This window comes from Lepisosteus platostomus, chromosome 1 (assembly GCF_059453375.1).
Source record: "Lepisosteus platostomus isolate fLepPlt1 chromosome 1, fLepPlt1.hap1, whole genome shotgun sequence".
NCBI lineage: Eukaryota > Metazoa > Chordata > Actinopteri > Semionotiformes > Lepisosteidae > Lepisosteus > Lepisosteus platostomus.
In genome coordinates, this window is record NC_142611.1 from 75,379,598 (window position 1) to 75,395,797 (window position 16,200).

The following is a 16,200-nucleotide window of genomic DNA, read 5'->3' on the forward strand; positions in this document are numbered from 1 at the left end:
AAGACTTACTACAAAACAGAAGAACATAACCAGGTTATGTACAGCACTGTCCTTCCCAGTCCTCTGACTTTAAACCCAATAAAATGTTATGGGATGGCCCTGACAGGAAAATATGTGTGGCCAACATAAATGTCATGTCATTCCCAAACCTGACCTAAAACACACTGAAATATTACGGAATGACCTTGAAGAAAAAAGCGTAAGCAAAAAAAAAATGCCAGTGGAGATTTCTAAAACACTATAAGAACAAAATAGTTAAAGGTTTATGAAAAGCTTTTAAAACTAACAGAGAAGTTTTTTTTTAAGCAAGAAGCCTCTGCATTAAAATGATTTATTTTATACAGCTACTTTAACAATATTCCATATCAAAGCACAACAAAAGAATGAGTTTTAAGACAGTTTTAAGTCCAGAGAGCCTTAATCATGTATAGATGTATAGAAAGTTAACATTTTGCTAATTTAGTAAGGACCCAAACTGTTCAGGCACTAAAAGGAGAACGGCAGTATTTCAAAACTGAGCAGAATTCTAAACATGATGCAATTAGTGAAGATGTTTGACAATATCGATAAGCCATGCGTTATAGTAATCAAGCCTGGAAAAACAAAAGCATGCTTAATACCCTGGGTTAGATGTGAACCTACAAGCAATGTTAAAAAATAAATAAAAACACCTCCACAACAAAAAAGCTTCATATGGATGAGAAGTTTATTCTGATTTTCTGATGCTTAGGATCTGAGAAAGATAGGTAATACAAATGGAAATGTATCCTGGCTGAAAAGTCAAGTTTCTGCAAAAATGTTAATTTCTTTAAAGAAGGAAAAACAGGAGATAGGGAGGATAGGAAGCTCTGTGTTCTCTTTCACAGAGCAGATGCGCAGCCTCCAGTTATTTTTCTTACTATAGAACAGCTTATTGCTCTTAAATAGTGCTTTTCATTCCATTTTTACAGAGCACATTTGATGTTTCTTCACAATGCTTAAGGCAGAGAACCATTAATTAACATTTAACACAGGGGAAACAATATTTTCCCCACAAGGATGGCTGAATATGCTTTTAAGGACAGAGATGGTGCTCTCATTTGTGGGGGATCGTACAAGCAAGTACTAGAGAAATGATCACAGTGAATGCTAAAACTAAGTTTTCAGAGGAAATAGAGGGAGCATTTAGGAGACTCATACTGCAGAAACAGATAATGAGATACTGCAATTACAATGCAAAATATGAAATACAGTTGTTAGATTACTTGTCTCATTTAATTCTAAGATCAAAATGAAGTGACACGTCCCTCAGACAATTAAGTTTTTCTATGGTACTAGCTAGCTCAATGCTGCCTGATCAGTGTATGGAATGTGGCTGATGTACAGTAGCTGTCAAATAGAAATGTGTCATGTACTGTAGGACACATACAAAATTTTGGAAACTCATAGGAACTTAATTTCTAAACTGCAATTAAATGTATGATGACCTTTTTACTCAATGATCGAATTTACACAAAAGTCCTAGAGGATTCAGTCAGTAACTTTATTAACATCCATTTTCATGCATCATTTTCCAGAGATTAACCTACCTGTTACAAAAAGCAACTATTCAGTGCATGGCATAGTCTGGAAATCCTTTGTCAGAAATCTTGATCCCTAACACAGGTTGGGTAGCATGCTTTATATTTCACCATTTGTGTTCTTTTTACTCATAATGTAGATGCAAAAACAAAACACTCAAAGTAAGGAAATCAAAATTGTGCGAACAGGATTTTATGTTACAGAAGACCTACGTACCCTTATCATCAAAACAGCTTTCCTGATGTCACGAACTCCATCGTACACCAAGCGGGAAGCATCAATGAATTCATTCTCTTCAAACGGCTGCGGGGGATTTGTGCTCAATGCTTCAATTGCAACCTCCACTTGTTCAGCAAAACGTGGCATGACTAGATACAGAAAGAAAGCCAAAAAAAGAGGATTACACACATCCTTCAAAGTTTGTTTTCCCTGCCCTTCGGCATAAACACATTGATGCAGAAATATTATAAATGGCAACCACATTTTCAAAGCACAGGATTTAACTAAATGCATGCACTCTTTCTCTGTGTATTCGTTTAAAAACGTATTTTCTGTCACTGACACCTTTGAACCAAGCAACACAACTTGTCACAGGAAATATCAGTGATGCATGGACAGTTCCCTTCATGAGGCAATTAACTATTTCACCTTGTCATTCCTACAGAGAGATCAAACGGAGCAAACAGGAAAGTCGTATATCAGCATTCAAAGCAGGGCCAATTTTTTAATGATGGACTTTTGCTGAAATGGCTTGATATCCCAATTTGAAGACTTTTTTTGTGAGAATCTAAAGCAGCTCCATGTTCCTTAAAGCTAAAACAAGAAATGTATTATTACAGCCTCCTGAAATCATAAAACAAATGCTCATCAGCTACGGAAAATGTTGGATTTCTTTTCTTTTAATGAATGATATGGTTAAATTCTGTAATACTTGTACATTAGTGTTTGAAGAAAGTTTCATCAAAAACTTACGTACAGTACTTAAATAAAACATGAACCAAAGATTTTTTTCAAAAAAGAAACTACATATTGAACTCAATTACAAATATAAAAGGTTGACACAGTCAGAACACACTGTTAAAGCTCTTTAGAGGCCTATTAATATACTATAATATATTTTCTGGGACTATGTGAATACACTGCTGGCATGTGGTTACTAAGATAATTTGTACTGAATTTCTTTAATTATTCTCATGACAAAACATATTATTCTGTTTACTCGAGAACTCAGATTTCCACGTGTTCTCAGGGAATTTGTATTTCATAGAAGGAACGAAAATATTTCCTACAGTATATATACACAACATTATAAGTAGCAAAATCAAAAATCACACTCTTACAGTACATCTCTGTGACCCAAAAGAGAGTCTCTCAAGAATCAGCAGCTAATTGTAATAGTTTTATTGTACCAATACTGACAATCACAATACAATTATATAGCCTAATTATATTGTCAGGCCAGAAGGATGAATTAGTATGTTTTAATGTTTATTACACAAGTTGTTCTGTCCACAGCTTGTATTTATTATTTATCCCTGTTGTGCTGCCAGATTTTAGAAATTGAGAAATGTGATAAAGCACTCACTTTATCCTGCATAAGTGTGAAATTTCCACAGAGCATCTGTTAAAATGTTAAGATGATTTATTTTTCTTGTATTTAATGTAAATAATATGAAGTTGTATTCAGTTAAAATATATTTGACTAGATAGAAGCACGGGTTACGGTTAGGGCACTGAAACAGAGAGTCGTGGGTTTGAATTCCAGGTGGGGTGAATTCCTCGTTATTTTACCCCTGAGTGGTTCAAAATGCTCTAGAAAGTTCTCTGCAATATAAATGGATCTCCAGGTCATCACTGTGAATGAGACGTTCTCTATTGGTTTACCTGGTATAATAAGGAATGTAAAATATAAATAACACAGTTGGTTAAAAACAAACTAAATGCACTGGTTCTATTGTTTAGTCTTGGAAGATATGGTTCAGCTATTATATGTGTTGAGACATTAGCTGACATACTGTATGACTGGAAAACGGCAAAAAGCAGAATTTGCTAAACTTCTTTATTATTAAATAAATGAAAAAATATGATAAATACAAAAGGTATTACAAAGTCTGTCTTTCATTTAACAAATTTTAATCTACTTTCCAGAAAAGCATAAAACAGGCTTTTGGGAATTGCAAAAGGCTTAAATCGAAGTGTTTAAATCGTCTCTAAGCTGGTAATGAGTTAAGTTCCTGGTGGTACAGAGCAATTTTATTCATCTGAATTTGGAATTGATGAAAGAAATTAAACATGACTTACTTAGAATGCACTTTTTCATGATTGAATCTTTAAATCTTGTGAAATGTGAATATATTATCATAGTTCTTTACATTATTTGGAACAATGAAATACAATGATTAATCAAATTAAGGTTCAATCACATGTAGGTGAGGATCATACAAACCATATAAATTACATTTCTTTAATTGAATAAGACAATTATTTCTTTTTAACAATTTGCTTGGGTACCATACATATTCTTTTTCTATAATTAACTTTGTGCTACAAAGGAAAAGCAATAGTATTTAAGAACATATTAACCTTGATTCTGTCAGTGTGGTATTCTTCATAAAGTTACTAGTTGCTACTACTAGTTTAACTTCAAATTGAAAGGCTAGTCTTTTGATATTTCCTCACAAGCAGAAGAGAAAATTATCAAGGGGGCAATATTTATATTGTGTATGCTGTTCAAAATGCTACCACCATAGTGAAGACTGTGAGAAAGAATTTGCCAGATATAGTATTTGCGGTCACAGAGGCCGTTATTTCTCATGATAAAGCAGTGTACAGTATGTGCAATCTATGAATTATATAACTACAATAGAAGGACAAAAAGTATTATGTATTTCCCAGACACTGTGTACTGGAAATTTGGAGTGAACATATTGCAATCGTATAATCCATAAACAAATATGAAAAAATAACCCACCTCAACATAATATAGTTTGCATATTATTGAAATTAATTTCTACATTCACTTAGCACAGACACTATCCAGCTTATAAAGGTAGTTGTGCTGTTTTAATAACAATAAACTTTATTTATAGAGCACCTTTCACACAAATAGCAGCTCAAAGTGCTTCACAAACCAAGCGTAAAAATACAATCTTAAAATTAAAAGATATACATTAGGTTGTAAAAAAACACAATAATAAAGTAAAGCAACACAAATGTAAATTTATGCTTAAAGAAGAAAAAAATTAAGAAAGTTACAATAAAATAAAAACAATAAAGGATAAATAAATAAAACAGAAAGATAAGTACAAAAAACAGAAAAACTAATTTAACTGAAAGCTAAATTAAAAAGATTTGTTTTCAAAAGTTTTTTTTCTTTATAACAGTATACCGTCCGTGACTGCTTTATAAAGAGTGGGAATGAGTTCCATAATTTAGAAGCATAAAAACAAAAAGCAGCCTCTACACTATTTCTGCATTTCACACGTGTATTTGCAGAAGGCCAGTATTTGCAGATCTCAGGTCACATTTAGGAACATATAAAGACAGTCATTCAGTAAGGTATACAGGTGCTAGGCCATTTAAACCTTTAAAAACAAATAAAAGAACTATACCACACTTAATTGCCTTAAATCTTTTGTAATGGGTGAAATGTTTTCACGACATTAAAAAATAATACCTTTAATGCCGGAAGACAAATAAGAAAAGGCTCCCAGATTGCCATGCACAACATAGTTCTTGTTCATTGGTAATGCAGTGCTGTCTTAAGATGCTGAGTTTAGATATCTATAAAAGCATCTAAAAATAGTCCACAAAAACAGACACTACATGAAATTAAATTTAACAAACATGATTTCTTTCCTCTATATATTGCATTAAAATTTAAATATTTTAATTTTGCAGTCGCATTGAATCAGTCCTTTCCTGTCACACATCTCCATATCCCGTGCATTAGCAGCAAAAGCGAAAATGGACACAGCATTATCCTTCTGCCCAGTCGTCCCCCTGTGGGAACAGGGTATACCACATTCTCCATCTGACTCACTAAGAATGGATTAAATTTACAGGGTTACTGGAGCTGCATTCAAGCTTCTGGTGTCAGGGCAGATAGAAAATTGTCAGGAATAAATATCCATAAACCAATACAAATACAGGGGAGAGATTATTCCACTTGTCTCAAATGGCTTCAGCAGAAGAGAATGCTCCTCTTAGACACATCTTTACTTTTGTTAATTATTGTACTAATGCTTGAATAAAGCCACTACAAATGATGTGGGGGGGAAGACCCTTCTATTCTTGGGTGGAGCACCACCTTGGGTTACTCGGCTGTTTCTTTTCTCAATAATGCCAGGTAAGGCCTTCACCGCTGAGAAGATATTCCAAGTATCTTTACATATGAACATGCAGTTATGCTCTTTTAGATGGTTCCAACATCAGACCTCTGATATCCATTCACTGTACACATTTGTAACTGAAATACAGGGTTTTACCATCCCTTTTAAATAATTGTCAAATTTTATTTATGCATTTCCTGCATCATACAGAATGTTCGCATTCTTATGACAATAGCAAGAGAATCTTTAATAGCAAGAAAGTTTTCAATGGAGACACATCCAACATTCACATTTTGAAATACTTAGTGAGGCCTGCCTACTGAAAAAATAAAAAGCTTGCTTTTTTAAGAATAAGTTCTACAGAAAATCTAACAATAATTGACCTTTTTGATGCTGGAAAATTTAGGACACATTAAATTTTATTTTACTTTTTCATTGTTACTTGTAAAGACGTCAGGTGAGAATTATTATATTATTATTATAAGTCAACAATAAGGCTCAAAAAGGAAAAATTCACCTTACGTGTCACGTAATGACCCTGGTAAGAAAATGAGAAAGTCTATCTAATAGCAGTAATTCCTTTAATAACCAAGTAAATATGTCCATTTTAGAGTACCCTAGATTAAGCATGCCATTGAGAAGTGTCTTGGAAAAATCCATTAACAATTCCTATTAGGATATTGATTTTTTTTCAAGGACAACCTTAAATTCATAGCTGTACGTAGACTGTCTGTCAGCAATCTGTGGTTCAGGTTTAGTGCTGTGTACTCTGTTGTCAGCATTACCAAGACTATAAATTTGGCTGTGGTCAATGTTAGGAAGAAAGCTTTATATATAAGAAAGGTTAAGGGTTACAAATGTGATAAATATACAACATGATATCCAGAAGCAAGTCTGATCAGATTTACATGAATGACTATTCGAAAATGTGTCTTATCAATAGTTGTTTATACTGTAAATGTGTAGGTAATATGCTCATCAACTGACTCTGAAAAAACAAAATACAATGATTCATAAACAAATTAACTTAATTTTTGATATTTTTGTGTTCAACTTCTATAAAACAAAATACTCAATTATACTGAGAACTAAATTTACTTTCTCTTAACAACCAAAAAAGACTTGTAAGAAACAAAATTGTATCCCCGCTATATCTTCTTTTCCGTTACATTAATCATTTATACAGTTTATAAAGAACATCAAATAAGACAATCAGATTTTAGAATCAAACTGATTTGCTGCCCTTTTTAAGTCAGACAAATTTAAATACAGTGCAATTTTTCTAGTTCCATTCCAAGACTTATAATATATTTCTACCTTATATACTGTACGTGCCTTTAGTTTCTGAACTAAAAAGACATTGTAAACATTCTTAGGAATCATAACAAGTAGTTATACTGCCATTAGATCCTGACACAGTGTATACACATTATAGAGCTGTGATGGGAAGGACATCTAGCTCCTGACTGGAAGGTTCCCAGTTCAATCCCAGGTGGGGGCAAGCAATGTAGCTTGCTCCAATTCCTTCCAGATGGGTCCCAGGTCCACTCAGCCTGCTTTTCAAATGAGTACCAGGGGTTAATCCTTCTGGGGGTAATAGGCTGGCCGGAGCGTGATGCTGACCACATCACCTCCACCTCCAGTGTCGGATGGTCAAGAAAAATGGTGGCCCTTGCCCCCCATTCCCCATGGGCCTTTATGGCCTGAAAAGAGACCTACCTACCATATACACATTATAGGTTAAATGCAAGAAATAAAAGTCAACAATGTGGCCTGTTACTAAGTGTGGCACTGATAAGTGTTCAATGACCACCCAACAGTGATGATACACTGTTGCATGAGCTAGTTCCACTTACCGGTCTCAGAGAGTAATTTGATAGCCTCCAGAACACGCTCAGTATAAACTCCCGGCTCATAGTTCTCCATCTCAGCATTTATAATATGAACCACTCTGGCAGCCCGACCACGGATGGCACCAGCAGTTCGATCCAAAGTGTCAACATCCCCTTCTTGGAGAGCAATGACACACTTGTTCACATCTTCAAGGATGTGGTTTTCTAGAGAGAACAAAAAACACAACAACTTTTGTTACTTGTAAGCTTGTACTACAATAAATCAAATTAATTCTTTGGTCATTTTAACAACATATTTAATAGCATAGCATCATATCATTATAGGTAGCTGTGAACTCATATGAACTATGGATAATTACTTTAAGGCTTCGATGGTTTGAATGATGCTCATGGTGTCTATTCTGAAAACTAAGCATTTATCGTGAAAGATGTGTCTTCTTTAGAACATTTTAATAACATTAATTTGTTTTTTTCTGCTTCTATGCTGATGTCATCTGAAATATTTCATTCCATTTTTTAAAGGAATAAACCTAGTACACGTCTAGTGTTTATGTGTGATCCAAAATATTATTCTGAAGCATTAAATGTTGTCTTCATTGTGTTTCTGACAATGCAATATAAATTCTCAATGTAGTCATACTCTGCGCCAAGCATCCACGGAAACTGGAAAAACAGAAGTCATTACTACTTTATATCCAATTCAAATTCATCTTGGTGATAGCACTTTTAAGTCCTTGAAATTTACAGATACAGTAGTTGCTCAATAGTTAGGTAGTAAGTGGTACAGCCCACCTGACAATAATTTTCTATGTGTTAAGATTTAACACTACTTAAACCTATACATATGGTGATAAATTCAAAAACCTCAAAGGCATTGACAAAGTCAGCGAAGAGTGAAAAACAAACTGGAGTTTGAAACTAAGTGAAACTACCTGGAAGTGCATCTAAAAATCAGAAGAGAAGACACTACTTTACCAAAAGGGTTGTGAAAGTATTTAACAAACAACAGAGCCGTGCTGAACAAGCTATATAGACATTAGGCTGAAATCCTGGCTTCCTTTAATAAATTGCGGGATGAGATTCTTGGATTAATTTACTACTAAATACCAAATGGGCTATTCTCGTTTGTTAAATATCTTTTGTTCTTAAATTTGGTGTAAAACAATACTTTGAAGAGGCCTTTCCCCCCAATACTGTAGCACAATAGATATAGATATAGAGGTCTATGGATTTAAACCATAATAATGTTTTTTGTGGAGATTTAATAAAAAGAACCTTTTACAGTGGGAGCCCCTATATAAATAAGGAACAAGATGTTGAAATCATATGAAACATTAACACTCGGAAATAAAATAAAATAAAATCACTTAATGAGATGTAACAGGTCTTTTGCAGAGGCCTGAAGATATTGTTTCTCATCACAATTACTAAAGCCTATACTGAACCACCAAATTCATCCATTTAAAAACAAACTGGCTTGACATTTGGTTGCATACTTTAAAAACTGATATTGAAAGTGTCCCTGATTTTTTTTTTCTAGAAGCATTTCAATTGCTCCTGGCTGGAACACTGTTGTTCCAGTTGTGGTTATATAATATTTAATATATAATATAAATGATTTTTTTACATTTATATGTGTTTATATGTAACAAACCACATTGATAAGCATTTAAAACTTCCTTTTATCACTCTACCAATAAAAAAAGCTAATGTCACACAGCCTTCAATCACAAAAATAAACAAGTTATAGAGTGAAACAAGAGAAAATAAGTTATAAAAGAATCTCAGACATAAAGACAGTGACAGCACCAGAGTTAAATCACAAAAATCCTGCACTTAATCATCAGTTTAAAACACTGGGCTCAATCTAATGTGCCTCGTGTGAATAGGATACAACATTTCAAGTTACATTTGGCTAATGGGACCTGGATCAATCACCGGTGAGACAAGGCAGTGTGGAAATCAAACCTAGCTAGCATGGGGTTTTAAGAAACTGGAGTGCCCAGAGAAAAATATCCCAGAGGATATTGGGGGGTGGTACCACAAACCAGATTTTAATGCAGGACCCTAGAGCTGTGAGTTAGCAGTGCTAAATCTCTGGCTGCCATGCCACCCACTGCAGGAAATGCAACCATTGTACAAGACTGATTAGAAAATTGACTGCATAGCTGTAAAGATCTATAAAGATTATGTCAACATGACTAGTTCTTTAGAAAAAAAGAAAGCTAGAGATCAGAGCTAAGAGGAGAGACTAAGGATAACAAACACTTGAACAACAAAATGAAATAGATTATATTGGTATTTATTGAGAAAGGAAAAATATAGATAAATACAACTTCACAGATAATAAATCACACCATTATGTACAATACTGCTAAAACCTGATAAAAAAACTCACTGAAAACTTTAATGTATTTTCAAAGCTACTTTATGCCGTATGACATTTACAGCAACAAAGGTATATATTATATTACTTATATTGGGATTTAATGATGCTTTTATGATCAAAGAATAATGGAACAACACAGCCAGCTCAGAAGTGAAATGAATTTAAATGTTTTTGTTACAAGTAAAGACAGAAGAAAACAAGAAGATGTAGAAATAATACTGGTTGTCAGCACAGTGCAGAATAACACTACATTATGTGCCAGACCCACTTATCTTTATAGCTGTATTTTTTGCATTGATGCACAAGAATTTAGTTTGAGTCCTAGAACAGGTAATTAGGCAGGAAATTGTGTATAAATATTTTGTAGTGGTATGTCCATAGACATTTATTTCACAGTACTATTTCCTGGTCAAATCCAATTTAGATAAAAAAGCATGTACATTATTAGAAAAATTATATATAGGTGTATTTGCTTACAATATTTATGTATAGTTTGAAAACAAATTTAATTTGCAACATTTAAATGATATAAATTGTGTGTTTGATTATAGTACTCTGAATGTAGAGGCAAAATTAATCATAGTCCTAAAAGCATGGGTTTTAATAGGAATTGTTCCCATAATATGTGCTTAGTATTTTAATCTGTTTTCTCTTAGCTTGACACAATCACATAAAGCCTTTTTTCTATAAATCAATGATACCTGAAATCTCGTAATATTTCAGCTCAGAAAAAAAACATGACAAAAAAAGTGCAGGAAAAAATGGTAAATTGTGTGACTTGCTAGGAAAACAGAATCCCTAGAAGAAAGAAGAGAAAAGTATTCTAATACTGACAACAGGGTACCTCTTGCCATGTGTAATAAATGGAGCTGATTTAAACTATGTATAACAGAGACGAGCTACTTCAGTTCTTAAGGGCTGTTGGGGTTTCTTGTTTTTATTTCACCTCAGATCTTAATTACCTAATCTAACTAATTGTTTGGATGGGAAACGAAATCGCTTGTTTCTTTAGGTCTTAATCAATTGCTAATTAAGGTGAAGTACCAGTAAAACCTGCAGGACTCCTGCCCTCGAGGACATTCCTAATATGATATACAAAAATAAGCATCATCCAAATGGCACAATTTCATGCTGCCACATCTTTTATCCAAGTAAAAAAAAAATACCACGGGTGGTTTGAACACAGTGAGCACTCAGCAGTGCTCTAAGTTAACCATAGAGTGGACAGATTGCGGACCTTGCTCAAATATCTGCAGATGAAGAGCCCTTACTGCAATACTTTCCCTCATCTTCAGCATGGATAACTCTTGCGTGTTTACTTGAGGATTTCTTATTGTATATGTTAAAATGTATTGATCACTTACGGAATAAAAAGAGAAAAAAAATCCCAACTGGGACACTATAAAAGTACACCCAGTCCAGGACTACTGAGAACAGTTTTACCTGAAACAGACAGGAAGTCGTCAACAGAGGTGATGTCATCCACAGCCTCGGTAAGAACACGAACCTGCTTCTCCCACTGGTCTTTGAAAACATCCATGTTGTCCTGGGCCACTTTACTCTGTGGTCTAGCAGCCAAAGTAAGGGCTGCATTGATTACCTATGGAAAAGACATTACAGGAGAACAATTTAGTAGTCATACAGAATAAGAACACTGGGAAATGTTAATTCTCATAACAGTCAGTAGCATATGCTTCTTTTATGCAATGTACCAGCAGCCATATCACCCTGCAACTCAAAACTGCTAACCCACTGAAGCTAAGCAGGTGTGAGCCTGCTCAGTACCTGCAAAGGAGACCTCCTGGGAAACATTAAGTTGCTGCTGGAAGAGGTTTTAGTGGAGCCATCAGGGGGCACTCAGCCTGCAGTCCACGTTGGTCCTAATGCCCCAGTATAGTGACGGGGACACTATACTGTAAAAAGGCACCTTCAGATGAGACGTAAAACCGGGGTCCTGACTATCTGTGGTCATTAAATCTCGAACAGAGTAAGGTGTAACCCTGGCATCCTGACCAAATTTCCCATTGGCCCTTACCAATCATGGCCTCCTAATAATCCCCATCTATGAATTGGCTTCATTACTCTGTTCTCCTCCCCACTGATAGCTGATGTGTGGTGAGCGTTCTGGTGCACTATGGCTGCCGTCGCATCATCCAGGTGGATGCTGCCCATTGGTGGTGGTGGAGGGGAGTCCCCATTACCTGTAAAGCGCTTTTAGTGGAGTGTCCAGAAAAGCACTATATAAGTGTAAGCAATTATTATTATTAAAAGGAAAATAACTACTCCCCTTTATACAAACAGATAAATATATAGATGGATAGGCAACCATATATATTTTTATCTGAAAATGATGGGCAAAATAAAAGTACTATTTGGCTCATTTGTAATTCTGAAAAAAAAAAACATAAAAATATATCAGACATATATGTATACACCCCCTAAAAGTGAAAATGGCATCTATTTCTAACCTTGAAATGTATGGTTGACAGTGTAGCATAAAAAGTCATAGACAATGAGGCAGCACAAACATTTTCCAAGCAATGCAATTCTATCAAAGTCAACACTAGTACAAACTCTGACCTACATCCACATAAATACTCCCAAGCTGAAAACCACATTGCAAATTCAGAAATTGTAAATAAATACATAGAACAAACAATATCAAACAAGTGTTTTTTATTTTAAAAATATAAATAGGTTGATGTCCTAAATACTGTAGAAGTACATCATATTCTTAGAACTATCTGCCTTTAAAAGTGGAAACTCCTCCAAAAATCAATGATCTACCATGCCAAACTCTTTAATAACTACAAAAAAACAAGACATTTAATCCAGAAAACTTTAGAAAGATAAGGAATTATTCAAATAATTATGTAGAAATTAACCTTTTGTGTGGCTTGTGTTGTAAATATTTGTTACCAACTGACAATCAAAAGTTCAGAAGGAGAGATAATGAATAAAGATCTTCATTTCTGCAGTTTTATCATTCCACCATCAGAAACTGTGATTATGCAAATTCTAATTTGGTTCTGTTTTTTCAGTGAATAAGAGCATAATGTTACATGCATATAACACACGGCTTCAGCTCTTAATAATTATGCAAACACTCAGAGCTTAAAAAGATATGAAGCAGTGTTTTCTTCACAAGGTATGCAAATAGTGTTCTGTAGACTTTATAACATTGCAATTTCAAAATTTCAAAACAAATACAATAGAAATCAAGTTGTTCAAAGATTCAGACTTAAAGACATTTAAGACATTTAAAGATTTAAAGGCATCTTTAATGTTCTTTTCTGTGAAATGTGAGGGATTTTTAAAGTTCTGTATATAAATCTTATTTCACTTACAAAAGCTAGTTTTGGCATTCTATTGCTTAAGAGTACAACAAACATTTTTTCTGTCCTCTATGGTGTGTTGTGATAGAAAAGTAAATTGATTCTATATGGGTATAAAATATAAAATTCACTATTAAAAATCTAACACAATCTGACCCTCAGTCACATCAGCAAGCATACACATTTCAGTACTAGCATTTTGCTAGTTCTAGATCATTTTTATGATCTAGAACAAAATGACAGTATTATTTTCATTGGTGGTAAAGGAAATTATTTTAAGGCATTTGGTGAAATATTCCCCTCCCATTATGTGTTTATACAGAATGCTATCAGGAAATAGATGTGATTTATGGTTGTATATTTAAAATAGGAAAGAGCATTTACAGTATATCTGATCTTGTTTATTAAGAAAAGAGGGAAACAGTATCGTTTCCCTGTAACAGTACTTAAGGCTTTTTTGACATAATTCACATGCACCAATATGAAGCATTTTGTCACCCAAAATAAAAATAATAAATGAGAAAAAATTATGACACAATACTAATTCTTACCTTAGCTGTTTACATAATGTTATTCATACCTCTTGTTCTGTGTCAACAATTTGAAGTAATTGGGAATGTAACCTACAGCATAATCAAGTAATTTGTGGTGCCCTTTCACCTTTGTTGAAATATTATTGAAATGTTGTATTTCATGTCTTTGGTATAGGCTTACAACTTTGTTCTGAGGTATAATTGTTATGACTGCTTAATAAACTTGTACACTAAAACTTAGCTAAATACATACATTTTAACAGACAATGGGAGAAGGATGCAGCTGAATCAGGTCTACCAAATCCTAACTACTAAGCCTTCTCATTTACTCTGTTAATAAGAGCAATGGTATAGGACCCAGCATGCTGGAGAAAACAGAGACTTGTGATCTGATACGTGGAGTAAATTATGTTTTATGTTAATGAAAAGCAACACAACCCACAAAGCAAATGGAAAGCAATATATTCACACTTACACTGAGGCTTGTCGGATGAATTAACGTTGAAATCATTTTGCACACTCTAAAAACAAAGAGCTAAACAAAGAACTAAAAACACCATATACTCTTTAATACATTGACTGTTGGCCGTAAGAAGCTAAGAAACCACTTGTTAACCATACAATAATAAGATTAATTTCTTGGTATACTGATGTGTTCCCAGCAGTCAGATAAGTTATTTCTGGAGATTGTTGGGTAAGTGTTGTGATAGAAAAGTAAACTGAGAAGGAGAGCAATTACAGTCCAGAGTTTCTTGGTTCAATAGTTATGTTGAATAGAATTATCTTTCTTTAAGACTTATGAAACGCAAACAAAGCCATCCTCGTTTTAAAGGACAAGTGACTATGCAGTGTTAAAACATAAATTGTTCATGAATGATGTACTGTCAGATACCATGAATAGTGTAAAATATGGTTTGGAATATTAAAATAGACATAGATGTAACTGTTTTATGTAATTTAAGTAGTTTTGTGAATGCTGGGAGGAAGGAAGGTAAGAACAGGACAGAAAGATCAATACTGAGGCGTGTTTAAACAGTATACTTGTGAATGGAAAGGGGTGGGGTGGGAGCAAGGGAAGCAGGCAGGTGGGCTTCTGTGGAACAGGAAGAGGTGGCCAACTTCGGGATGACTTGATCAAGCAAGCTATTTCCAAGGCATGGACTTTAGCAATGTCACTGGAGTTAACAGCCCTTCTTACTACAGACAGTGCCATGAGATCCTTAATGACCAAGTAGTTGGGACCTGAGTCTTAGTTTTCATAAGAGATGGATTGTGCCCTTGCCGGGAAAAGTTATTCTTTCTAAGTTCACACAAGCACTTTTATTTGACAACTCAGGCTTGTGACATGCTTCATTACAGATCTTAAGTGAAGTATTTAGTAGTTCTAAATACTTCACAACTGCGACATACAATGTATTCTTTTGTTTAAGTGTGAAGAGCTAACAGACTCTGACACTGAATTATAAATCTTGCATGTAAGCATTCTGTCTGCAATTTCACCATTATCATTCTCCTATTTTGAATAAATCCGATTGCAGCACTTTAGAGAAAAAGGAACTCTTTGAGAGCTCACAAAGAAGCAGACTGTAACAATGTCATTGAAGTGTTAAAATAATTTATTTTGTTTCATCCCGTGGATAATACTAAGAAGGTCTGTGATGCATTTAATTCTACTTAGTGTTTGTAGCTGTTGTAGTTTAACTTCGTAGTATTCTGAATAAAATCCATCTAAACAAAAATTCTGCCAAACACTGACAGTACCCGTCAGTACAAAAAGAGGACATTTGAAACATTTTTTCTTGTGAATCTTTTCAGAGCTCAATTTGAAGTATACAAGATCATGCCAAAGCCAATGTTTTAAAGCCTCTGTTTTCCTATGTGACAGCTTCCAATTTGCTTCTGGAAGATTAACAAAAAATATTACTGAAGAAAAATATTACTTTGTGTTTTCAGTATTTCTGACTGTTCTAACTGTAAAACTATGCAAAAGGTTTACCATTTTATTATTGCATTCAAGGCAAGAGTAATTATTAGAACTGCTGAAAGCTCAGGTAATGGAGTTAATAAACATGCTCAATTATTTTGTTAGCAAATGTAAACAAGTCTCATTAGCTATTTATGTTCAGCTCAAAGAGCAGGTTATCATTACCTGCTTCTCAAACAAAGATATACTTTTTGATGGTACATGTAAAGAATATG

General features: G+C 34.1%; 1 protein-coding gene across 3 annotated transcripts in view; it reads right to left on the reverse strand.

The window, feature by feature from the left end:
* ctnna2 (catenin (cadherin-associated protein), alpha 2) overlaps window positions 1-16,200 on the reverse strand; it is a 562,621-nt gene that overhangs the window by 39,208 nt on the left and 507,213 nt on the right. For all 3 annotated transcript variants that reach the window (XM_088637613.1, XM_088637605.1, XM_088637621.1), the window contains 3 exons: window positions 11,577-11,733; window positions 7,748-7,948; window positions 1,777-1,928 (listed from right to left, as the gene is read on the reverse strand). In XM_088637613.1, the coding sequence (XP_088493739.1) occupies window positions 1,777-1,928; window positions 7,748-7,948; window positions 11,577-11,733 (510 nt within the window). The remainder of the gene's footprint in view (window positions 1-1,776; window positions 1,929-7,747; window positions 7,949-11,576; window positions 11,734-16,200) is intronic.